This window comes from Scyliorhinus canicula, chromosome 3, assembly GCF_902713615.1.
Source record: "Scyliorhinus canicula chromosome 3, sScyCan1.1, whole genome shotgun sequence".
Taxonomy (NCBI): Eukaryota; Metazoa; Chordata; class Chondrichthyes; order Carcharhiniformes; family Scyliorhinidae; genus Scyliorhinus; species Scyliorhinus canicula.
In genome coordinates this window covers 121,766,097-121,790,835 of record NC_052148.1, presented here as the reverse complement: position 1 = coordinate 121,790,835, position 24,739 = coordinate 121,766,097, and the positions used below count along the sequence as shown (strand labels likewise).

Sequence of the window (24,739 nt, the reverse complement as noted above, 5' to 3'; positions counted from 1 at the left end):
GAATCTGGGGCCCCAATTGAACACTTTTGGCTTTGCCACCCATATTAATGAGTTTGGGCACACTACAGTATTGTACAATATTCAAAGATGGTTATGGTGTGCAAAAAAATGCACTAAATCATAATTAGCTCTGTTGGTTTCCTTCCTTTCCTCCATTTCAGTATGCTCTTTTCCATTCTTTGACAAAAATAAAATTTGTTGTGATGTATTTAATAGAAGATTGTGTAATTCTGAATGCTTACCTTTTCAGGAGGAGAAGCAGTAGACTCTGTTGTGCACTAGCTTTTATGTCTATCTGATAATGCTGCCATTTCAAATGGCAGATTGCAAATTCTTCTTTTCCTATCTTCAGTGTCTCCATTTCCTGTCAATGTTAACTCTCTGATGGAATATGTATGGGGTTTTATAGGTGCTAATTGCGATTTACTTTGTCAGATGGTCATTGTGTAAAGGTTCAATAGTAAAGGCTAGCCAAGCTATTTGGCTGGAGGTGGGGGGGGGGGGGGGGGGGGGGGAGGGAGAAAGAGAGTAGATGACACAACACCACACACATTACAGGTGAATTTCCACCAGTGGTTGTTTGAGTGGAGACCCTTGTTTTCATCCCTAAGCCTCTGTCTGGCTGAGAGTATTATGGCAACTTGTACCAGTTTCTCCAGCTATAGTGGGCCTGAGACTTTTGTGGTCTGAGTGGCTTAGTTATTTGATGGATTAATTTAATTGTTGGGGAAGGAGTCATCTAATATGCCAGCTTCTAGGTTATTAATTGAAAATTGTTTTATTCAAATGACCTGATCTTTTAGCATCAATTTCCTCATGTTGCTTAATTCAAGATCTTAATTCCAATGTTTTAATGTAAAAATTAGTTAAACGGAATAGAAGGTTTTGTCAATATAAAAGAGTTGAAAATGATACAAAAAGGGACCATAAGTAAGAACTACCTTGCAGACCAACCTCATGGGAACTTGTGGAGTTAAGGAGTTTGAATGGAAAAAAACAATTAAAAGGAAGATAGTTGTGATTGTCAATTAGCTTAATTTCTTTGTGTGATCATACAAGATTGCTGATGCTTTCAAAATTGTTACTGAAGTTTATTCAGAAATATTTTGCAGTCCAGGAAAATTCTGCACCTGTAGAATTGCTGACATAATATAAACCTGTGTTATTTTTAAGAGAACACATTTTCAGTGTTGTACACATCACTGCACAATTAAGTTCAATTCCTAAACAAATCCATTTGAGGGTCATGTTTCTGTGGAGAGATTAGAAAAGCTGCAGTCACTGATATAGAAAAGAAAAAACAGGATTTGGAGGGTGGGGGTTGCAACAGCTTGGAGAATCACATACTCTCTAAAACATGAATTGTAGAATGAGTGGGTTTCAGTTTACACAGACACCGATCGGCACAATTGACAGCCATTTAACCACCTCTTCCTCATATTTATCCTGTTTGGGCATGAGTTATCTGCTGTTCCCTTGAATGATGACAAGTCCTGGAATGCTGTTGTCTACACCAGGATAGTTGAAGTTTCTGGTCAGCAACAATGTAATTGTTACACTCCAATATCAGGATGCAGTCTGTCCGTTGCAAAGATGAGTCGTGTTACATCAAGTGGATTTAATAGTCTGGTAGCCAATACAATTACCTACAAAGAATAAAAAGTTTTAAAAAAGTTAACTCTGAATTTGACCACAGGAATGTATGACAGTAAAAAAAGAACAATTGCTTACCGTGCAAATTTGAGACTAAGTAAACAATAGCACTGAATAATACTGTAAGAAGTCTTGCAACACCAGGTTAAAGTCCAACAGGTTTGTTTCAAACACGAGCTTTCGGAGCACAGCTCCTTCCTCAGGTGAATGGAGAGGTATGGAGGTATAGAGAGGTATTACCTCTCCATTCACCTGAGGAAGGAGCTGTGCTCTGAAAGCTCGTGTTTGAAACAAACCTGTTGGACTTTAACCTGGTGTTGTAAGACTTCTTTCTGTGCTCACCCCAGTCCAACGCCGGCATCTCCACATCCTGAATAGTACTGGCATTATGATTTAACTCGGTTCCTAATTCGATCCTGGGATTATGTTGAGTAAATTGATCTCAGCCTGCCCAGTGGTAGGGATGCTACAAACTAAAATACCCTTGGGTTAAGGATGGGAAAGTGAATGAGGGTTTCTGCATCCGATTGCTATACTGGAAGTGAATACATGTAAGGACGGAATGGGGTTGGGACGCAGCCAGTAGATCCCAGGAGAGTCCTCCCCATGATGCCCCACAGCCATTGCGCCTGGCAAAATCTAACCAGATCTCACAAGATATCATGATCCGCAGCCCTGCCCACAATGTGCGGGACCCAGTCTCCCATGGCTAAGTGAGTTTAAGAACCCATTTAGCTGTGCTGACGCCAGATCGATTGGCCACCCGGCACCTAGCAGCCCCACAAACTGGGGCCAGGCAAAATAGGAGGGGGCGGGTTCCCAGGCAATTGGAGATGTCTGGGCAGGGTGGCACCCTGGCACTACTGGTCACCTGAGCCTGGTGGCATTGCCTGCCTGGCACCCCAGCAGTGCCACCCAGGTGCCAGCCTGTCACTGCCAGGCTGGCATTTTGTCGTTGCCGGAGATCAGGCCCGGGGGTGTCCTGCCCATGTGAGATGGATCCCAATCTCTTACTGTGTTGAGGAGCTCAGTGCAAGAAATGACTAGGGAGTGTTCTTCGCCGAGGCACTAAAAACAAAAGTGCTGTTAGATAGTGGGGGTCGTTCCCAGCACGACAGAGCGTGTCCAGAGTTTTGTGAAAGGGATGTTCTTTCCAATTCAGTGAATGTTTAACTGTTTACATGCTGTGGGGCAGGTTCGATCCCGGCTCTGGGTCACTGTCCATGTGGAGTTTGCACATTCTCCCCGTGTCTGAATGGGTTTCGCTCCCACAACCCAAAGATGTGCACGGTAGGTGAACTGGCCACGCTAAATTGCCCCTTAATTGGAAAAAATGAATTGGGTACTCTAAATTTGTAAAAATAACTGTTTACGTGCTGTGATCATAAAAACAAATCAAATATTTTCTTAAGTTTAGTAAATAATTATTCTTAAACTAATCTAAGTTATAAAATACTTTCACACGCACTCGGAAGTTCACACACACAGATAATTGCAGAGTGGGAAGAATGGATTAATCAAATTTGAGTCCAGGGAAATAAAAGGGGTATACAGTGTGTGGCTTGGTGACTCGACCACCTTCAGGCTGAAGTTGATGGTATTGTGATTTTTCCTTGTTGGTCCCACATCCTAAAGATGTAGACAGCTGTTTTAGCTATTCTCCAGATGATAGTGCTGTGTTGCTTTCTTTCAGGAGCACAGTGGGGTCCCACTGTTGCTTCACAGCGCCAGGGACCAGGCCTGGGTCACTGTCTGTGCGGAGTCTGCACGTTCTCCCCTTGTCAGCGTGGCTTTGCTCCGGTTTCCTCTCACAAGTCCCGAAAGACGTGCTGTTAGGTGAATTGGACATTCTGAATTCTCCCTCTGTGGACCCGAACAGGTGCCGGAGTGTGGCGACTAGGGGCGTTTCACAGTAACTTCATTGCACTGTTAATGTAAGCTTTATTTGTAATAAAGATTATTATTTTTAAAAATCTGTCTGCATCAGGGTCATGGTCAGCAAACAGTGTTTCAAGCTTGCACAGTGGGTTAGACAGAGCAGCAGAAAGGTGGAACCCCACTTGGATCTTCTCTTGTCAACTTCTCAGCTGCTTGTTCTCTTATTGCAGAAAAAGCAGAGGTTTAAAAACACAGGGAGGGCCTGTCACACGACCACCATCCAGAGATTCAAACAGAGTTCTAACTAGTGCATTTCCCCATGTAACTTAATCCGTTCATGTCTGGAAATCCTCTCTCAGCCGATGTTTTACTGTTCAAGTGATTGGATTTACAGTCTTCCCACTGCAGTTTAATGAGTTCATGTATAGGAACCCCCTGTTGAATTTCCCTGGTGAATGTCTTGATGTCTTTCTGATGGGGACAGGATATGTGCCACACTCACATTGTCCAGAGACCATTGTCCTTGATGGGTCTTTGCAGACATGTGTCTCCATCTCAATGGATTGGAATGTGGAAAGCTCAAGTGATGCAAATTGGGTAGCCATCTTTGTTGCAAGATCAAGTCACACTTCTAGCCTGTGTTACAAAAAATCTGCTTTAAAAGTTCAGTTAGATTTTCCGGCCGTTAGACTAAAAAAAAAATCAATATTTGACATAAAGCATGTTTTTGTTAGTGTCAGTCCCTATTGCAGTGAAAGGACATACATTCAAGAGGCCAAAAAAGGGAAAGAACGTTCCAGTTCCTGAAAATTAATTCCCAAGTTTTTAGAATTTCTAATTATTTTCAATAAGTGAAATGTAGGCAACTGATGTATTAACTATCACACGAGGAAGTATGCTAGCCCTTATGGCACAGATTTTGTGTGATCAGAATGATGCTCAACCAATTGTAAAAACTGATTTCAGGAGAACAATTTACAGATTGATGTTATTCAAATTATTTCTTGGTAACTTGCCTGAAGACATCCCCGAGTAAAATAGAGAAATGTTGGTACTCAACATCTGAATTTGTCAGTTTCAAATGGGTAACACATTGCAACACTGACTGCTCTTCAAAGCCAAAAAATATTTTCTGCCTTTTCAGTTCACATTCTATTACAATTCTTTTGGTGAGTCTCCAAGACAGTTAACATTACCCGTTATGTGCACGGTAGCACAGTGGTTAGCACAGTTGCTTCACAGCTCCAGGGTCCCTGGTTCAGTTCCCGGCTTGGGTCACTGTCTGTGCTGAGTCTGCACGTTCTCCCCATGTCTGCGTGGGTTTCCTCTGGGTGCTCCGGTTTCCTCCCACAGTCCAAAGATGTGCAGGTTAGGTGGATTGGACATGATAAATTGTACTCGTGTCCAAAAAAAGGTTAGGTGGGGTTACTGGGTTATGGGGATGGAATAGGCTTTCCAAGGGCCGGTGCAGACTCAATGGGCCAAAGGGCCTCCTTCTTCACTGTAAATTCTATGACTGGCGGCTCTCCTCTTTGTAAACATGCATCTTTCTAGTGATCTCTTGTAGAGCTGCTTGCTTCAAAGGTAAATCGGGAGACTCAATTGTAGAGAAATTTACCAGGAACTTTTGGCTGCGGAGGAAACTCCAGTGGAGGAGCTTCAGGGCAAGTGGGAGGACGAGCTAGGAGGAGAGATAGAGGCAGGTCTGTGGGCGGATGCCCCAAGCAGGGTTAATACATCATCATATGCCAGGCTTAGCCTGATACAATTCAAGGTAGTCCACAGGGCACACATGATGGTGGCCTGGATGAGCAAGTTTTTTGGGATAGAGGACAGGTGTGCGAGGTGCGTGGGAAGCCCAGCAAATCATGTCCACATGTTTTGGGCATGCCCGAAGCTTAGAGGGTTTTGGCAGGGTTTCGATAAGGCAATGTCCACGGTACTCAAAACACGGGTGGAGCGGAGGCCGGAGGTGGCGATCTTTGGAGTGTCGTTAAGAGCTGGGAGTGCAGGGGGCGAAGAGGCCGATGTCTTGGCCTTTGCCTCCCTGGTAGCCTGGAGATGGATCTTATTAATATGAGGGACTTGAGGGCAGCATGGTGGTGCAGTGGGTTAGCCCTGCTGCCTCACGGCACCGAGGTCCCAGGTTCGATCCCGGCTCTGGGTCACATCCGTGTGGAGTTTGCACATTCTCCCCGTATTTGTGTAGGTTTCGCCCCCACAACCCAAAGATGTGCAGGGTAATGGGCCATGCTAAATTGCCCCTTAATTGGAAAAAATGAATTGGGTAATCTAAATTTTTAAAAATAATGTGAGGGACTTGAAGCCCCCGAGTGTAGAGACCTGGGTTAGTGACATGGCTGGGTTTCTCAGTCTCGAGAAAATAAAGTTCGCCTTAAGAGGGTCAATGGTCGGGTTCACCCGGAGGTGGCAGCCTCGGGGAAAATAGAAATGTCAGCAGAAGCAGAATTCCGGGGGGGGGGGGGGGGGGGGGGCTGGACTGTTGTTTTATGATTGGGGTGTGTGAAGATTGTGATAGGGGTGGAAATGTTTATTGTACCATGTTTATGTCGCTGTTATTGTTATTATTATAAAAACTTGCAAATACCCTAAATAAAATTTTTTAAAAAAATTGTTGTAGAGAAAATTTGAAGGATGACCTCCCTGTATTCATTGGAGCAGAAGGCAAGGTCAGATGTTGCGTACCAATGTTTCTCTGTTTTACTCAGGGATGTCTTCAGGCGAGGACCCGGGTTCGAATCCCGGCCCTGGGTCACTGTCCGTGTGGAGTTTGCACATTCTCCCCGTGTCTGTGTGGGTTTCACCCCCACAACCCAAAAGATGTGCAGGGTAGGTGGATTGACCATGCTCAATTGCCCCTTAATTGGAAAAGGTAATTGGGTACTCTAAATTTATTTGAAAAAAAAAGGGATGTCTTCAGGCAAATTACCAAGAAATAATTTGAATATCAATCTGTAAATTGTTCTCCTGAAATCAGTTTTTACGATTGGTTGAGCATCATTCTGATCACATAATATCTGAGCCATAAGAGCTAGCATACTTCCTCACGTGATAGTTAATGCATCTGATGACAGACTAGAGTAAATTCCTGATATAGAGCAATAACTATCGCCTTAAAATCTCTCTCCTTTGGAGTTTGTATGGTATATTGACATTGTTTTAATAAATTATATAAATTTAATTTGTATTCCACGAATTACACCTTGTACACTAGTGTAAATCAGCGAGATTGCCAGCTTGATTCATTTTTCCCAGTTTACTATTTCCTGGCTGAGTTTGATTGGATTCGGTGGGGTTCATAGAAGTTCATGGGGTGCAGCACGGTGGCACAGCAGTTAGCACTGCTGCCTCAGCACCAGGGACCCGAGTTCAATTCCGACCTCGGGTAACTGTGTGGAGTTTACACGCTCACTCCGTGTCTGTGTGGGTTTCCTCCAAGTGCTCCGGTATCCTCCCATAGTCCAAAGATGTGCAGGTTAAGTGGACTGACCGTGCTAAATTGCCCCAAAGTTTAGGTGGGGTTATGGGAATAGGGTCTAGGTAGGTTGCTCTTTCAGAGGGTTGGTGCAGACTCCATGGGCTGAATGGCCTCCTGAACTGTAGTGAATCTACTCTACAAATCCATAGAATCCGTACAGTGCAGAAGGAGGCCATTTGGCCCATTGAGGCTGCACCAACCCTCTGAAAGAGCACCCTACCTAGGCCCATGCCACCATCCTATCCCCGTCCCCACCTAAACTGCACATCTTTGGACTGTGGAAGGAAGCCGGAGCACTCGGAGGAAACGCACACAGACATGGGGAAAAAGTGCAAACTCCACACAGCCAGACGCCCAAGGCCTAAATTGAACCCGGACCCTGGTGCTGAGGCAGCAGTGCTAACCACTGTACCACCATGCCACCCGCTGGGACATAATTTTATAGATACTGTGAATTCACATACTGTCATTCTTACTGTATGAACTCTTGACAGTACATTGGTTGGCTATTTGACTGTCAGTGCATCAAAGATGGGCTGTCCTCACAGCTTGCAGAGATCACTGGAAAATAATCAGAAATGGGAACCTTGAAGACAGCACCATCGGACTGAGAAGGAGACAGAAGTTAATTGGAGGCCCTCCAGCTGAGTTCAGTCTGCATATCTGCCTTTATAGAGTGATCACATTTTCCTTTAGTATATATCAATATTCTGTGGTTTTACAAAAATGCTAAGGAAAGCACAGCTTTGTGGACTAGTGCACATATCAGGATTAAAAATGGTTTAGAAATATCCAAGTCACCTCAGTTTCACAATAAATTGCATTGTATATTAAAGAAGCTTTCCTATCTGATAAAATTACTTGCAAACCTCTTCAGCAAGTTTGTGAACAAAGCGGTGCTCAGTCTGGTCAAGGACACAGCACATGTATTGTGCAAATAATCACATCGCCCTTCACCAGTTTTAAAACACTTAGCAGAATCTGGTATAAACCCTTAAAAAGACCCATAATGTGGAGCTGCAGACACAGTTTCGGCTGGAATGACAATTGGCCCCAGCTGCCAACATACTTTCAGCTATTGGGAGAATGTTGTTCCTGCTTTTTCCCACCCCCTAGAAACAGATAAAGAAAAAACTGAGTGCTGGAATGCTGGAAATTTGAAAAATCTGAAATAATGCAGCTCACAGCAGGTAGATCAACATTGAAAAGAGAAAGGCATGTTAACATTGTTAATGTTTTACAGAGTATCGTGGACAGATTTTATGGGCCTTCTTACTGCCCACGATCAGTATGTTTTGTATGTGAGGAGTGTATGCTTTCTTACCACCAGAGTGATTGTCCCCCAGAGTGATTCTTGCAGCAAGATGTTTGTGAATTTAAATCCAGGAAGGTTATTTATCATCACACATTTGCCACAGAAGTTTAAAACGTAACGTCAACCTCACTCTCTCAAAGATTAGATAAAGATGAGGGAAAAGCTATATTAATACAATATTTAGTAAAAACATAAAATGCTGGATAAACTCAGCAGGTCTGACAACATTTGTGGAGAGAGAAACATAGTTTCTCGACTGTAGAAGGGTCATGTGGACTCACAATGTTAACTGTGATTCTCTCTGGCAGATGCTGCCAGACTTGCTGAGTTTATCCAGCATTTTCTGTTTTTATTTCAGATTTCCAGCATCCGCAGTATTTTGCTTTTATTACAATGTATGATTCTCTCAATCTGTCTTTTGTGGCTGTAGTTTCTTAGATGAGTTGATGAGTTGATGCTTAGTTTAAGTGAAGGACTTGTGCAGCAGAAGATTTTCTGTAACCTGCAAAGCCTCTTGTAGTCAACTTTCCAGGATGTTGGTTCTCAAGGTGAACCTGAAGTTGGAACAGATTGGGGAGCCACCTTCAAGATATGGTTGTATATTACCGTGACTGATTAGTTGAAATGCAGCTGGTTCAATGACTGTCCAGTGGAATCTGATGGATTTCAGTCCAGAACAGCTTCTGGCTGTTTTAAAAGTAGGCAACAAACATGGTTGTCTTACTATGTAACCTGTTACAAATCACAAGTCCTTTTCCAAATAAAGTGTGATTGGGTCATTGATACAACCTTTGTGATGACTTTCACACCATGACAATTTGAGACAGCTAGTGTCTTTGCATTTGAATGACCCATTCTGTTTGATCACAGGTAAGCAGCCACGCATAAGCCATAGGTTAGAGCACAAAGAGGTTTATTATTACAATCAAATTACCACCACTCCCTGGAGGATCACTTTCCCCCGACCTGCACCGTGTAAGGGGAAGCCCTGCCCCTGTACCAGGAAGTTCATATTCCCATGTGAATAGGGCATGTGAAACCTAATGGTTCCTATCCCGTGACCTCTGCTGGGGTTATAACCCCCCCCCCCCCCCCCCCCCCATCCAGAGACGTGTCCATGTCTGCCTAAACATATCCTGGACCTCTGCTCAGTTTAGATTGGGGTTGACGCTCGGTTGGCCCAGTGGGGAGGGTAGCATGTCCATTTTGGTCTCTGAGTCAGAGCTGAGTGGATCCTCGTCCAGCATCTTGGCACCCTCAGTTGGGAGGCTGTTGTCTGCAGCCACAATCGGGGCCAGCGGTGAGCCTGGTGGCTCTGGGACCACAGGGGGCAGGATGTTTGGCGGGGACTTCTGGCACACGGTTCAGAAGATGATCCACTTGGTGATTGGATTCCCTCTCTTGTGCCCTGACCTTGTAGGATATCGGCCCAGTGGCTGCCAAGATGACATCTGAGACCCAAATGGCCCCATCACCAAAGATTCAGACGTGCAGGCGTCACCGGGGGTGAATGTGCAGGCCCTTCCTGCCTACATCGGGGATGACCAAGCTCAGGTGCGTGCGGCGGCGATGGCCCATCAAGAGCACTGCTGGTGCGACGCCCATTTTTGCATGTGGTGTGCAATAGAAAAGAAGAAACCACACCAGGCGAGTATTCCAAGACCCAGCCTTCAACCTCATTTCCAGCTTAAATGTTTGAAACACTCTTTCGGCCAGTCTGTTTGAAGCTGGGTGGAGCAGTCCTCATGTGTCAAATCCCATTGGTGGCAGCGAATGCCACAAACTGTGCGCTTGCGAATACCGTGCCATTATCGGACACCAGTACCTCGCGGATTTTGTGTGTGCTGAAAATCTGGAGTAGCTTTTCCGCAGTGGTTAGGGCGGTTGTTGCCTGCATCTGCACCACTTCCAGCCACGAGAGTGATCATCTACCAGGAGGAGGAACATTGCCCCTGGAAAGGGCCTGCAAAGTAAATATGAACCCGGGCTTAAGGCCTTCCGGGCCATTCCCAAATGTGGAGAAGGGCTGCCGGGGGTAATCGTTGCTGCGCCTGGCACTGGGGGCATTGCTGGGCTACTTGTTCAATGACCGTATCAAGCCAGCCAACCAGATATAATCCGGGCGTGCATCTTCATTATAGACACTCCTGGGTGTCCACTATGGAGGTCTAGTAAGGGCGCCGCACGTCCATGCTCGGGGAGCACCATGCAGGTGCCCCATAGAGCACACCATCTTCAAAGCTCAGTTCTTACATCTTCCCTGTGTAAGGTTCGAGCAGATCCCGGTGTTGGGCCTGTAGGGCACCATGTGCCTGACGCTGGAGTGCTGTGGGTCGGTCTGGGTCCAGCTGTGGATGCGAGATGCTGTGACCGGTAGTCAGTCCATGAAATGAAGGGCAGCAGTAAGTGCCTCAAAGTGTTGGCATGGGCCCCAGAGTGGTGTTCTAATGCCTAGTCATAAGTTGTTAGTTATAGCGCCCAGCGCTGGACACAGACGAACACTATGGAAGGAATCACACGGTCCTCCTTGAAGAGCCCCAGAAGGGGCTTGTGGTCCGTCAGGATAGTGAAGTGGTCCCTGTTGATGTACTGCTCGAATTTCTTTACGCCGAATACCACAGTCAGCCCTTTCCCCACTTGCACGGACAGTTTCTCCACGTTGACCGATGTCTTAGATGCAAATCCAATAGGTTTCTCAGAACCATCTTCCATTACTCGATGACTCGATGGGCCGAATGGCCACCTTCTGCACTGTAAATTCTATGATTACATGGCCTAGAAAGGTCAAAATGAGTAAACAGTCTGGAAGAGGATAGCTGCTGTTTTATTCTGGCAAATGCTACTAGCTTCAGCTAGTAGTTTTATTTGCGCAGCCGCATCGTGGATCCCACATACTAAACGGACGCGCAATGCTTCACCCTGGGTTGGGCCAAGCTCACAGGGCTCAGCTAGTTTCCGGAGGTGAGCCAGAAATTCGCTGATACCTTCGCCTTGGGCCTGGATGGCCATGTGGAACCGGAAACGGTGCACTATCAGTGATGGCTTTGTGTCAAAATGTCCCCCTTTCAAGGCTACCAGGGAGGTGAACGAGTGGGGTCCAGGTGGGTTAAGCTTTTTATAATGTTGTATGTGGGACCCCCACAAGTTTGGTGCTCGTCGCCAATAATCGCGTTGGAATTGCATCTTCTCTATGTACAGGGGCTGGTTTAGCACAGTGGGATAAGACAGCTGGCTTGTAATGCAGAACAAGACCAGCAGCGCGGGTTCAATTCCCATTCCAGCCTCCCCAAACAGGCGCCAGAATGTGGCGACTAGGGGCTTTTCACAATAACTTCATTGAAGCCTACTTGTGACAATAAGTGATTATTATTATTACTGTCCCCCAATCATCTTTATTAAATGGCTCTAACTTCCCGATATGCGGCATGCGGTGATGGCTTCCAGTGGGGTTTGACAAGGCCTAGAAAAAGTCAACCAGGCGCATAGCAACCAGTGTTGACGGCAGCTCCACTGAATCCTCGCTCCAGTGTTAGATCCGAGGTAAGCCGTAGGTTGGAGCACAAAGAGGTTTATTATTACTTACAATCAGATCGGCACCACTCCCTAGAGGGTCTCTTTCCCCGACCTGCACCCAGGTCAGGGGTTGTATACTAGAGGGGCTACACCTGTTAAGGGGAAGCCCCTTTAATGGGGAAGTTCACATTCCCCAGAGGGCACGGGAACCTGATGGTTCAGGACTGGCTGTGATATTCGTCTTAAACAAATTCAAGCAGTATGTCAACAGGGACCACTGAAGGTTCGGGAAACTGTGGGCAGCACGGTAGCATAGTGGTTAGCACAGTTGCTTCATGGCTCCAGGGTCCCAGGTTCGATTCCCCACTGGGCCACTGTCTGTGTGGAGTCTGCACATCCTCCCCGTGTGTGCATGGGTTTCCTCCGGGTGTTCCGGTTCCCTCCCACAGTCCAAAGATGTGCAGGTTAGGTGGATTGGCTATGCTAAATTGCCCTTAGTGTTCAAAAAGGTTGGGTGGGGTTGGGTGGGGTTACTGGGTTACATGGAGGTGTGGGCTTGGGTAGTGTGCTCTTCTGCACTGCAGTGATTCTATAATTCTAAGAGAATTTGACAATTCACCATGACTGAATACCCAAAATGTTAACATGACGTTTCCTTCAGATGGTGACCGATCTACTTTGCATTTCCAGCATTTCTTTTCCAGCAATAGGCTCAAAGTTCCCAAAACAAGGCCCCTTTAACAGAAATGGAAAACCACTTGGGTGCATTCTAGAAGGATTATTTTTTGGGGAAGAGCAAACGGGAATGCCTTTTGTTTGCTGATGAACAGTTGCACATCTTTGCAAGGAGAAGTGCATAATGCACTGAGATATTAGCAGTGAAATATGCTCCAAAAATTAGGCCATATTAGAGAGTGTGTGATTTTTTTGTTGTTTATTGCCTTCTTAAGAAACCCAGCTATAGCCTTGCACCAAGTCTAATCTGTTACAATGTTGATATTCTTTGGAGCTAGTTGTGCTCTATGTCACTACTCTGCTGCAAGTGTGTCAGAAATGTCATTTATATGCACAAACTTGAAACAACACATGCTTTCAAAGAGTAGGAGAGTACAGAGAAGATCCTTGAGGCTAATCATTATTAGCGTCAGTTGGCTTTTTAGCCTTGAAAGAAGGGAACTAAAATTTGATGTACTGAGAAATTTCATGTCAGCTAATGACCTGGAAAAAACAGTTCTGGAAAATGACTTTCAATTTTGAGTGTAAGACAAAGCAGCTCACAGAAACGTCTAGATAGAAAACTATGGAGATTGAATTCCTAGAATTTAAAACTGAGCTGACCACCACCTTCTCGAGCACAATTAGGGATGGGCTATAAATGCTGGCCGAGCCAATGACACCCATATCCTGTGAAAGAATTTTTAAAAGGTGTTCTGATAGGGGGGGGGGGGGGGGGGGTAATTGGGTCTTTCCAGATGGATGAATGAGGATAGGCCAAATGGTCCCCTGATCAGTGTGTTCATTTTGTGCTCTTGTAGTTTCAAAACGCATTTTCCTTGATTTGTTTCCATGTCATGAAGGTGACGGTTGTTATTTGGGTATGGTATCACACACACCCATAGCTCTCACAGTTCATTTTGGTGAACTAGAACATCAGAAAATTGAGCTTGACTTTGTTGTAGTCCTTGCGACTGTTATGTTACAATTTAGCCTAATTTTGTACAAAGCAGCTTTGACTATTTAATGAGGAACTATTCAGTATTGGTCATGCAAATAGTCCAATATTGTGTTTTTCAAACTTTTTTCCCGTGGACCTATCTTTACCAACTGGCTGACTTTTGTGACCCACTTTGGCCGACCTTCGCGACCTACACCGTCCAATATTCGGGACCCACGCCGCCTGAACATTGCGGCCCACGCCATCCGAGCTTCGTGATCCACCTTTTTAAAAAATAAATTTAGAGTACCCAATTTTTTTTCCAATTAAGGGACAATTAAGTGTGGCCAATCCACTTCCTCTGTCCATCTTTGGGTTGTGGGGGTGAGACTCATGCAGACATGGGGAGAATGTGCAAACTCCACACGGACAGTGACTGGAGCCGGGATCGAACCTGGGTCTTCAATGCCATGAGGCAGCAGTACTAACCATCACGCCACCGTGCTCGCACCAGCACTGCTTTGTCTTGCTGTGGACTCTCCTGCGAAGGTCCCTCCAGCAGATTTAGTTGCAAGACCCTTGCCCGTTTGTGTATCTGGCCCTCTCTTCCTTCGTCCAAAAAGATCCATCTTCAGTTCTTCACGTAGTCCTGTTTCCTGCTTGCTGGCAGCTACAAAACGGAGGATGCCCTCTTCAGTAATTCATGCCCAGAGCACATGACGTCAGTGTACTGGGCGCGTGACTTGCTCTCAGGAAGAGTCCAACAATTAAAACCAAAATCTGTTCCTGGGACAGTGCGCTGACGTATGGAGGAGGCAGTCTGCCCCACTGGGTTCTGGGTCTGCACACTGCTACATCTGGCTGAGGGGGCATGCATGTGCAGGATGGCCGGCATTCTTGAAAGCCGGTCATGACTGGTACTTTAAAAGCTAGTCTCAGCCATTGGGCACTTCTTCGCGCAATTGGAAATGCTGTGACCCATCGCACTGCGATGACTGGCCTGATACACACTATATAGTCAGTAAGCTGACCATGGCACTGTGGTGCTGGGAGCCATTCAAGTGGGGGGGGGGGGGGGGGGGGGGAGGGTGGGAGTAAAAGGAACATAGGTGTATTAAGGGTCGGTATAGCTACAGGGATAGACTCTTCTCTGTGGCCAAGAGCAATTCCCGAAGGTTTTGCTGCCCACCTGGTGTTAAGGTCATCTCCTCCCAGAACGTGGAGTGGAAGGGGGTAGGATCCGGTTGTTGTGGTGCCTGTGGGTACCAACAACATAAGTAGGACTAAGAAAGACATTTTGCTGAGGGAATGTGAGCAGTTAAGGGATAAATTTAAAAAGCAGAATTACAAAGATAATCGATTCTGGATTACAACCTGAACCACAAACAAACTGACATAGGATAAATATGATCAGAGAGTTGAATGGGTGGTTCAAAGACTTGGAGAAGGATAAATGAATTTTGATTCATTGGGCACTGGCAGAATACTGGGAAAAGGAGGCGCTGTAGCATTCGGATGGCCTTAACGTAAAAGACGTTCCAGCAAAGTACTTGGAAAAATTCAGGGTAATCAGTCAGAGTCAATATTGTTTTGTGAAAAGGAAATCAGATTTAATCAATTTATTGGAGTTCTTTAAAGAAGTAACATCTGGTGTGGATAAAGGGGAACCGGTGGATGTACGTCATTTAGATTTCCAGAAGGCTATTTGCAACATCAAAGGTTATTGCAAAAACACAAAAGCTCATGGTGTAGGGCGTAACATATTGGCCTGGATAGACGATTGGTGAGGTAACAGGAAACAGAGGGTTGGCATAAATGGGTCTTTTGCTGGTTGGAAAGATGTAGCAAGATCACAGGGATCTGTGCTGGGCCTTAGCTTTTTACAATTTATGTAAATAACTTGGATGAAGGGACCAAAAAATGGTTACTAAATTTGCTGATGACACAAAGATAGGTAGCATTGGTGAGATCACATCTGGAGTCTGTGTACTTATTTAAGGAAGGATGTAAATGTGTTGGGAGCAGTTCAGAGAAGGTTGCCTAAACTAATACGTGGATTGGGCAAGTTTTCTTACGAGGAAAGGTTGGACAGGCTTGTATTTGCTGGAGTTTAGAAGACTAAGAGGTGATTTTGTTGCAACGTATATGATCCTGAGGGTTCTTGACAGGGTTAGTGTGGAGAAGATTTTTCCTCTTGTGGGAGAATTTAGAACTAGGGGCCACTGTATAAAATTAAGGGGTTGCCCATTTAGGACAGAGCTGAGGAGAAATCATTTCTCTCTCAGAAGTTTATGAGTGTTTGGAAAAGACAAGCTGAGTGGGGCAGGAAGGTACAGAGAGCTTAACGGCAATACCGTAAAGAGTAATGTCAATGCAGAGACTAGAAATAAAAAAAAATTTAAGTCACTTTATCTGAATATACAGAGTATCCACAATAAGACAGGTAAACCAGTGGCACAATTAGAGATAAATAGTTTGGATCCAATTGCAATTATAGAGTCTTGGTCACCAGCCGATCAAGATTGGGAAATAAATACTCCACACGGACAAGGACCTGGGGTCGGGATCAAACCTGGGTCCTCAGTGTCGTGAGGCAGTAGTGCTACCCACTGCGCCACTGTGCTGCCCTAGCTGATGGATTTTTAAAATAATAAATTCCAGAACTAGGTTAAAGAGGCCTTGGAGGATTTGACCAAGGTGGTGGAGCCGCTTAGGGGGGTGATTGAGTGGCACAGAGGCTGGAGGCTCAGGGCCTGGCTTTCCAGAAGTTGGAGGAGTCGGAGTGGCAGGACAAGAATCGGCTAGCTGGGATGGCGTTGAGCAGTCAGAAGAGGCTGAGTGAGAACTGCTCCAGGAGGCAGATTTGGGGACTGTCGGGGTGCCTTAGGACACTGAGGCAGCGGAGGCTGCCAAGTATGTGGCGAGCATGCTGGAGAAGCTGATGGGGATGGGGGCCTTTGACCAGACCCTCGAGATGGATTGGGCGCAGAGGGCGCTGAGGAGGAGGCTGCAGGTGGGGGAACCTCCAAGGGCAATGGTGCTGAGTTTGCATCAGCTCCTAGATAAAGAAAAGATCCCGAGGTGGGTGAGGCAGACCAAGAAATGCACCTGGTAGGGGGGTGAGCTGCGGATTTACCAAGACCTGGCTGCGGAACTGGCCAAGTGGAGGGCTGGGTACAATCGGATGAAGACGGTCCTCTTTATGAAGGGGTAAAGTTTGGGGTTTTGTACCCTTTTTATGTTATTTTGACTCATCGGAGGAGGCGATGAACTTTATGAGAGACCATGAACTGGGAGCAGTGTGAGGACATTGAACTTTGGAGAGGAATTTTGTGTAAATTGTGGAGCACTCTGGGTGGGTAAATTGGGCTAGGTTTCGATGGGGGAGCGGTGATATTGAGTGTGCCAATTGTTATTTTAAAAATATATTTATTCTCCTTTTTCTCATTTTCATCCAAATTTACACCCACCAACAAACAATCAACAATAACAAATGTAGGGCGAGATTCTGTGATCCTGAGGCTAAGTGTTGATGCCTTCGGAAATGCCGTCATGTTTCCAGACAGCGTCACCATGGCCTCAGGATCAGCAATTCTGGCCCCTACAGGGTGTTAGCATGGGATTGGAGCTGCCCACGCCGCTCCAGCTGCTAATCCTGGCATCAACTGGGTGCCGTGGGGTCCGCGCATGTGCAGTGGCTCCCTTCTCCAGGAGACACATCCGGAGTGAGACTCATACAGAGTGAGAGATTTAAACTTGGTAATTTGGTGCAGTGAGGTAAATCAGCAAAGGTAAGTGGAAAATCTAATTCTGCTGTTTTTCAGTTAAAAGTGCAGTGTGGAGCTTAGTGTCTGATTGGTTGAAGCTGCCCCCACCCTAATTGCTGAGAGGCAGTTATCTGTCAATCACCTGAGGCCTGTTGAGGCCTGTTTAGGGGCACATTGTATTATTCTCTTTGAAGGTAAGGTTTTTTTTTTGAGTCATCGGTTAGCTGAGATCTGTATAAAAGACAGACAGAGAGCGCACACAGTAAGCGAGCACTTTTCCAGGAGACACATCCGGAGTGAGACTCATACAGAGTGAGAGATTTAAACTTGGTAATTTGGTGCAGTGAGGTAATTCGGTGCAGAGTGTGAGGAGTAAGTAGTCTCTCTTTTTCTTTTCATTGTCTAATTTATTTATTTTTATTTTGAAATTCTAGTTGTTTAAGTTTACCAAGGGTTTAAGACATGGCAGGAGATCCCAGACCCGTGTCATGCTCCTCGTGTGCGATGTGGGAGCTCAGGGACACGTCCACTGTCCCTGGCTCCTTCACGTGCAAGAAGTGTGTTCAGTTGCAGCTCTTGTTAGACCGCTTGACGGCTCTGGAGCTGCGGATGGACTCACTTTGGAGCATCCGCGATGCTGAGGAGGTCGTGGATAGCACGTTTAGCGAGTTGGTCACACCACAGGTGAAAGTTACTGAGGGAGATAGAAAATGGGTGACCAAAAGAAAGAGCAAGAGTAGGAAGGCAGTGCAGGTGTCCCCTGCGGTCATCTCCCTGCAAAACAGATATACCGCCTTGGATACTGTTGAGGAAGATGGCTCACCAGGGGAAGGCAGCAGCAGCCAGGTTCATGGCACCGTGGCTGGCTCTGCTGCACAGCAGGGCAGGAAGAAAAATGGCAGGGCTATAGTGATAGGGGACTCGATCGTAAGGGGAATAGACAGGCGGTTCTGTGGACGCAATCGAGACTCCAGGATGGTATGTTGCCTCCCTGGTGCAAGGGTCAAGGATGTCTCGGAGCGGCTGCAGGACATTCTGGGGGGGGGAGGGTGAACAGCCAGCTGTCGTGGTGCACATAGGCACCAACGATATAGGTAAAAAACGGGATGAGGTCCTACAAGCGGAATTCAGGGAGTTAGGAGTTAAACTAAAAAGTAGGACCTCAAAGGTAGTAATCTCAGGATTGCTACCAGTGCCACGAGCTAGTCAGAGTAGGAATGTCAGGATAGATAGGATGAATGCGTGGCTCGAGAGATGGTGCAAGAAGGAGGGATTCAAATTCCTGGGGCATTGGGATCGGTTCTGGGGGAGGTGGGACCAGTACAAACCGGACGGTCTGCACTTGGGCAGGACTGGAACCGATGTCCTAGGGGGGGTGTTTTCTAGAGCTGTTGGGGAGGGTTTAAACTAATGTGGCAGGGGGATGGGAACCAATGCTGGAAGTTGGAAGGTAGTAAAACAGGGACAGAAACAAAAGGAAGTAAGGGGAAAAGTGCAAGGCAGAGAAGACATAGTCAGAAATCCATAAGGGCGACAGTACAAGGTACAGTGACTGAGGGGAGCACAGTGAATAGGCCCAGTAATAACAAAAGGAATAAAACTGGAGATGTTAAGATTCAAAACAGAGGTAAAAAAACCAACGTAAGTGTACTTTACCTGAATGCTCGTAGTATTCGGAATAAAGTAAATGAGTTGGTGGCACAAATCATCATAAATGACTATGATTTAGTGGCCATTACTGAAACATGGTTAAAGGATGGTCACGACTGGGAGTTAAATATCCGAGGGTATCAAACTATTCGGAAGGACAGAGTGGATGGTAAGGGAGGTGGTGTTGCTCTGTTATTTAAGGATGACATCCGGGCAATAGTAAGGGATGACATCGGTGCTATGGAGGATAAGGTTGAATCCATTTGGGTGGAAATCAGGAATAGTAAGGCGAAAAAGTCACTGATAGGAGTAGTCTGTCGGCCACCAAATAGTAACGAGATGGTGGGGCAGGCAATAAACAAAGAAATAACTGATGCATGTAGAAATGGTACAGCAGTTATCATGGGGGATTTTAATCTACATGTCGATTGGTTTAACCAGGTCGGTCAAGGCAACCGTGAGGAGGAGTTTATAGAATGTATCCGCGATAGTTTCCTAGAACAGTATGTAATGGAACCTACGAGGGAACAAGCGGTCCTAGATCTTGTCCTGTGTAATGAGACAGGATTGATTCATGATCTCATAGTTAGGGATCCTCTCGGAAGGAGCGATCACAATATGGTGGAATTTAAAATACAGATGGAGGGTGAGAAAGTAAAATCAAATACTAGTGTTTTGTGTTTAAACAAAGGAGATTACAAGGGGATGAGAGAAGAACTAGCTAAGGTAGACTGGGAGCTAAGACTTTATGGTGGAACAGTTGAGGAACAGTGGAGAACCTTCCAAGCGATTTTTCACAGTGCTCAGCAAAGGTTTATACCAACAAAAAGGAAGGACGGAAGAAAGAGGGAAAATCGACCGTGGATATCTAAGGAAATAAGGGAGAGTATCAAATTGAAGGAAAAAGCATATAAAGTGGCAAAGATTGCTGGGAGATTAGAGGACTGGGAAATCTTTAGGGGGCAACAGAAAGCTACTAAAAAAGCTATAAAGAAGATTAAGATAGAGTATGAGAGTAAACTTGCTCAGAATATAAAAACAGACAGTAAAGGTTTTTACAAATATATAAGACAAAAAAGAGTGGTTAAGGTAAATATTGGTCCTTTAGAGGATGAGAAGGGAGTTTTAATAATGGGAAATGAGGAAATGGCTGAGGAACTGAACAGGTCTTTTGGGTCGGTCTTCACAGTGGAAGACACAAATAACATGCCAGCGACTGATAGAAATGAGGCAATGACAGGTGAGGACCTTGAGAGGATTGTTATCACTAAGGAGGGAGTGATGGGCAAGCTAATGGGGCTAAAGGTAGACAAGTCTCCTGGCCCTGATGGAATGCATCCCAGAGTGCTAAAAGAGATGGCTAGGGAAATTGCAGATGCACTAGTGATAATTTACCGAAATTCACTAGACTCTGGGGTGGTCCCGGTGGATTGGAAATTAGCAAACGTGACGCCACTGTTTAAAAAAGGAGGTAGGCAGAAAGCAGGAAATTATAGGCCAATGAGTTTAACTTCGGTAATAGGGAAGATGCTGGAATCTATCATCAAGGAAGAAATTGCGAGGCATCTGGATAGAAATTGTCCCATTGGGCAGACGCAGCATGGGTTCGTAAAAGGCAGGTCATGCCTAACTAATTTAGTGGAATTTTTTGAGGACATTACCAGTGCAGTAGATAACGGGGAGCCGATGGATGTGGTATATCTGGATTTCCAGAAAGCCTTTGACAAGGTGCCACACAAAAGGTTGCTGCATAAGATAAAGATGCATGGCATTAAGGGTAAAGTAGTAGCATGGATAGAGGATTGGTTAATTAATAGAAAGCAAAGAGTTGGGATAAATGGGTGTTTCTCTGGTTGGCAATCAGTAGCTAGTGGTGTCCCTCAGGGATCCGTGTTGGGCCCACAATTGTTCACAATTTACATTGATGATTTGGAGTTGGGGACCAAGGGCAATGTGTCCAAGTTTGCAGATGACACTAAGATGAGTGGTAAAGCGAAAAGTGCAGAGGATACTGGAAGTCTGCAGAGGGATTTGGATAGGTTAAGTGAATGGGCTCGGGTCTGGCAGATGGAATACAATGTTGACAAATGTGAGGTTATCCATTTTGGTAGGAATAACAGCAAACGGGATTATTATTTAAACGATAAAATATTAAAGCATGCCACTGTTCAGAGAGACTTGGGTGTGCTAGTGCATGAGTCACAGAAGGTTGGTTTACAAGTGCAACAGGTGATTAAGAAGGCAAATGGAATTTTGTCCTTCATTGCTAGAGGGATGGAGTTTAAGACTAGGGAGGTTATGTTGCAACTGTATAAGGTGTTAGTGCGGCCACACCTGGAGTATTGTGTTCAGTTTTGGTCTCCTTACTTGAGAAAGGACGTACTGGCACTGGAGGGTGTGCAGAGGAGATTCACTAGGTTAATCCCAGAGCTGAAGGGGTTGGATTATGAGGAGAGGTTGAGTAGACTGGGACTGTACTCGTTGGAATTTAGAAGGATGAGGGGGGATCTTATAGAAACATTTAAAATTATGAAGGGAATAGATAGGATAGATGCGGGCAGGTTGTTTCCACTGGCGGGTGACAGCAGAACTAGGGGGCATAGCCTCAAAATAAGGGGAAGTAGATTTAGGACTGAGTTTAGGAGGAACTTCTTCACCCAAAGGGTTGTGAATCTATGGAATTCCTTGCCCAGTGAAGCAGTTGAGGCTCCTTCATTACATGTTTTTAAGGTAAAGATAGATAGTTTTTTGAAGAATAAAGGGATTAAGGGTTATGGTGTTCGGGCCGGAAAGTGGAGCTGAGTCCACAAAAGATCAGCCATGATCTAATAGAATGGCGGAGCAGGCTCGAGGGGCCAGATGGCCTACTCCTGCTCCTAGTTCTTATGTTCTCTGTGCCGGCCCCGACACAACATGGCGTAGGGCTAAAGGGGCCGGTGCGGAAGAAAGGAGGCCCCCAGCCAGAGAGGCTGGCTTGCTGATCCGGTGGGCCCCGATCGCGGGCCAAGCCACATCGGAGGTCCCTCCGGGATCGACACCCCCCCCCCCTTTCACGCCGAGGTCCCGCCGGTTGAGAGTAGGTGTGAATGGTGCCGGCGGGACTCGGGTTTCATGCGACGGCCGCTCGGCCCATCCCGGGCCGAGAATTGGCTGGGGGGCCGCTCCGCGCCGACCATGCCAGCTCCAATGGCGTCGGGGCGGCGTGGCGCGATTCGCACCGGCCACGGGGATTCTCCAGCCTGGCCACGGGCTGAGAGAATCCTGCCCACAATGTCAATCCCCTGGCCAACAATTCCTTCCCCCAAGCAACCCTCAACATTTTAAATACAAACATCAAAGAAAAGAATTCAGGAATCCACCATCCACCCATACATCGTCACCAACAACACATAAGAGTCACTACCCCCCCCCCCCCCCCCCCCCAATGTTCGATGTCATCCAATTCTTGAAAGTGGATAATGAACCAAACTGATAGAAATCAGCTTTTCTGGTTAGCTATAGATGAGATAGATAGATGGTTTAATTCTTAAAAATCATTTGTCGGGATGGAAAAATCCATTCTGGAATCAATCTATCACTTTCTGAAACCAATGTCTTTGCTACTTGCCTTTGCTAATCGCCATTTTTCTTTTGTTTAAATTAATCAGTAATTTTGTACTGTGTATCATGATTTGAAGAATTACCACGATCTGTATTTTAAACTCAACCAGTATTCGCTAAAGACAATCAATCTGATCTAAGTCTGTATTGTAACCAAGAGTTTACCAGCAGACACTAAAGCTGACAATAAAGTTCAACGAAGCTTTGCCAAAAAACGCAGCCTGAATTTCTGTTATTTGGGAACTAAGAAGGAATAACGCATATCCAGGGTTCCGAATAGACACAGAGATTCATCACAAGCCCATGAATTGTAGAACTTGTTTTGTAGATTCAAACGTCACCTTCTCAAGTGTTTAAAACTCCAACAGATGCCCCCGCCACGCCAGGGCACAGGGAGGAAAAACTGACCTCCACCCCAACAGGATCCGCCCGCCTTTGGGCGATCAGCGAGGCGAAGGCTAAAACATCTTCCGCGAATCGCACCCGCTTAGGACCCCAATGAAATCGTCCCCCCCCAATAATAAGCTGATGCGTGTCTACTTCCGGGATCCTCCCTAACATCCACCTCATGAAGGCCACATTGTCCCAATTCAAGGCATAAATATTCACCAGGACCACAGGCGTCCCCTCCTACTCCCCACTGACCACCACATACCTACCCATGGATTGGCCACAATGCTCCTTCTCTTATTAACCAACACCGTCAACCCCCTCGTGTTCATGTCTAGCCCGAGTGGAACACCAGCCCCACCCAACCCTTCCTCAGCCTCATCTGATCCCCGACTTCAGGTGCGTCTCCTGCAAAAACACAACGTCCGCCTTCAGACTCCTCAGAGGCGTGAACACATGTGACCATTTGACCGGTCCATTCAACGCCCTCGCATTCCACATGTCCAGCCTGGTCAGGGGGCCCCCCGTGAATTGAGGACTGAGCCGGTGGTGATAGGAGAGGACCAGACAGGATTTCTTATAATACCCAATTACTTTATTCCAATTCAGTGGCAATTTAGCATGGTCAATCCACCTAACCAGCACATCTTTGGGTTGTGGGGGTGAAACCCACACAGACATGGGGAGAATGTGCAAACTCCACACGGACAGTGACCCAGAGCTGGGATTCGAACCCGGGTCCTCAGCGCCGCAGTCCCAGTGCTATCCACTGCACCACATGCCGCCCCTCCAGACAGGATTTCTGAAGGGAAGGCAGCTCTTGGCGAATGTGCGGAGGCTACTTAATTTAATTATTTTTCTAAAAGTAAATTTAGAGTACGTAATTACTTTTTTTTTCCAATAAAGGGGCAATTTAGCGTGGCCAATCCACTTAACCTGCACATCTTTGGGTTGTGGGGGGTCAACTAGGGATAATGGTATTTTAGATCTAGTAGTGTGCAATGAGGCAGAGATAAATACCCAGTTGTGTATCAGATTACTTCTGGGGGGCTAAAATTTGGGCTGGAATTTCCCCCCAAAATGGCAAAATGTCAGACTGAAAACCGGTGTGTTTCTCCCCGGAGAAACAGACAGATTTACTGTCCAGATCTTCCCACACTTTGCTATTTTGCGCCGTCATTGTGAGGGCTGGGAACTAGCGAGGCCGGCAAGGATGCCCCAATGTCAAAACAAAGGTAAAGATCCCCCCCATCCCCACTAACATTGGGTCCCCTCCACCATCAATGAGCAAGTTCTGGGTATTACTAAATTGGCTTCCCTATCCTGTATTCTTTTACTTCATGTTAAGTGTCCATTCATTTCCTTTTCTATAAACTATGCAAACATATCTTTGTGTACGCAAGGTTTGAGTGGCACGGTGGCATAGTGGTTAGCACTGCTGTCTCACAGTGCCAGGGACCCAGGTTCAATTCCTTGGGTTACTGTGTGCATGGAGTTTGCACATTTTCTGTGTTTGCGTGGGTTTCCTCCGGGTACTCCGGCTTCCTCCCACAGTCCAAAGATGTATAGGTTAGGTGGGGTTATTGAGTTACAGGGATAGGGCGGGGGAGTGGGCCTAGGTAAGGTCTTTCAGAGAGTCGGTGCAGACTTGATGGGCTGAATGGCCTCCTTCAGCACTGTAGGGATTCTATGATTCTAAGGGATGCGATTTTCTGAGGTTACAACTAAAACTTAGACTTATACAGCACCTTTAATACTAAAATGTCCCAAGGTGCTTCAGAGGAATGTTATAAAGCAAAGATAGGCACTGAGCCAGATGA

The 24,739-nt window shown here is 46.1% G+C and overlaps 1 protein-coding gene across 1 annotated transcript in view; it reads right to left on the bottom strand.

Annotated features, from left to right (window-relative positions):
* Positions 1 to 1,070: 1,070 nt before the first annotated feature.
* scfd2 (sec1 family domain containing 2) overlaps positions 1,071 to 24,739 on the bottom strand; it is a 422,636-nt gene continuing 398,967 nt past the window's right edge. The window contains exon 9 of the mRNA XM_038791189.1: positions 1,071 to 1,646. Within this exon, the coding sequence (XP_038647117.1) occupies positions 1,554 to 1,646 (93 nt within the window). The 3' untranslated portion in view covers positions 1,071 to 1,553. The remainder of the gene's footprint in view (positions 1,647 to 24,739) is intronic.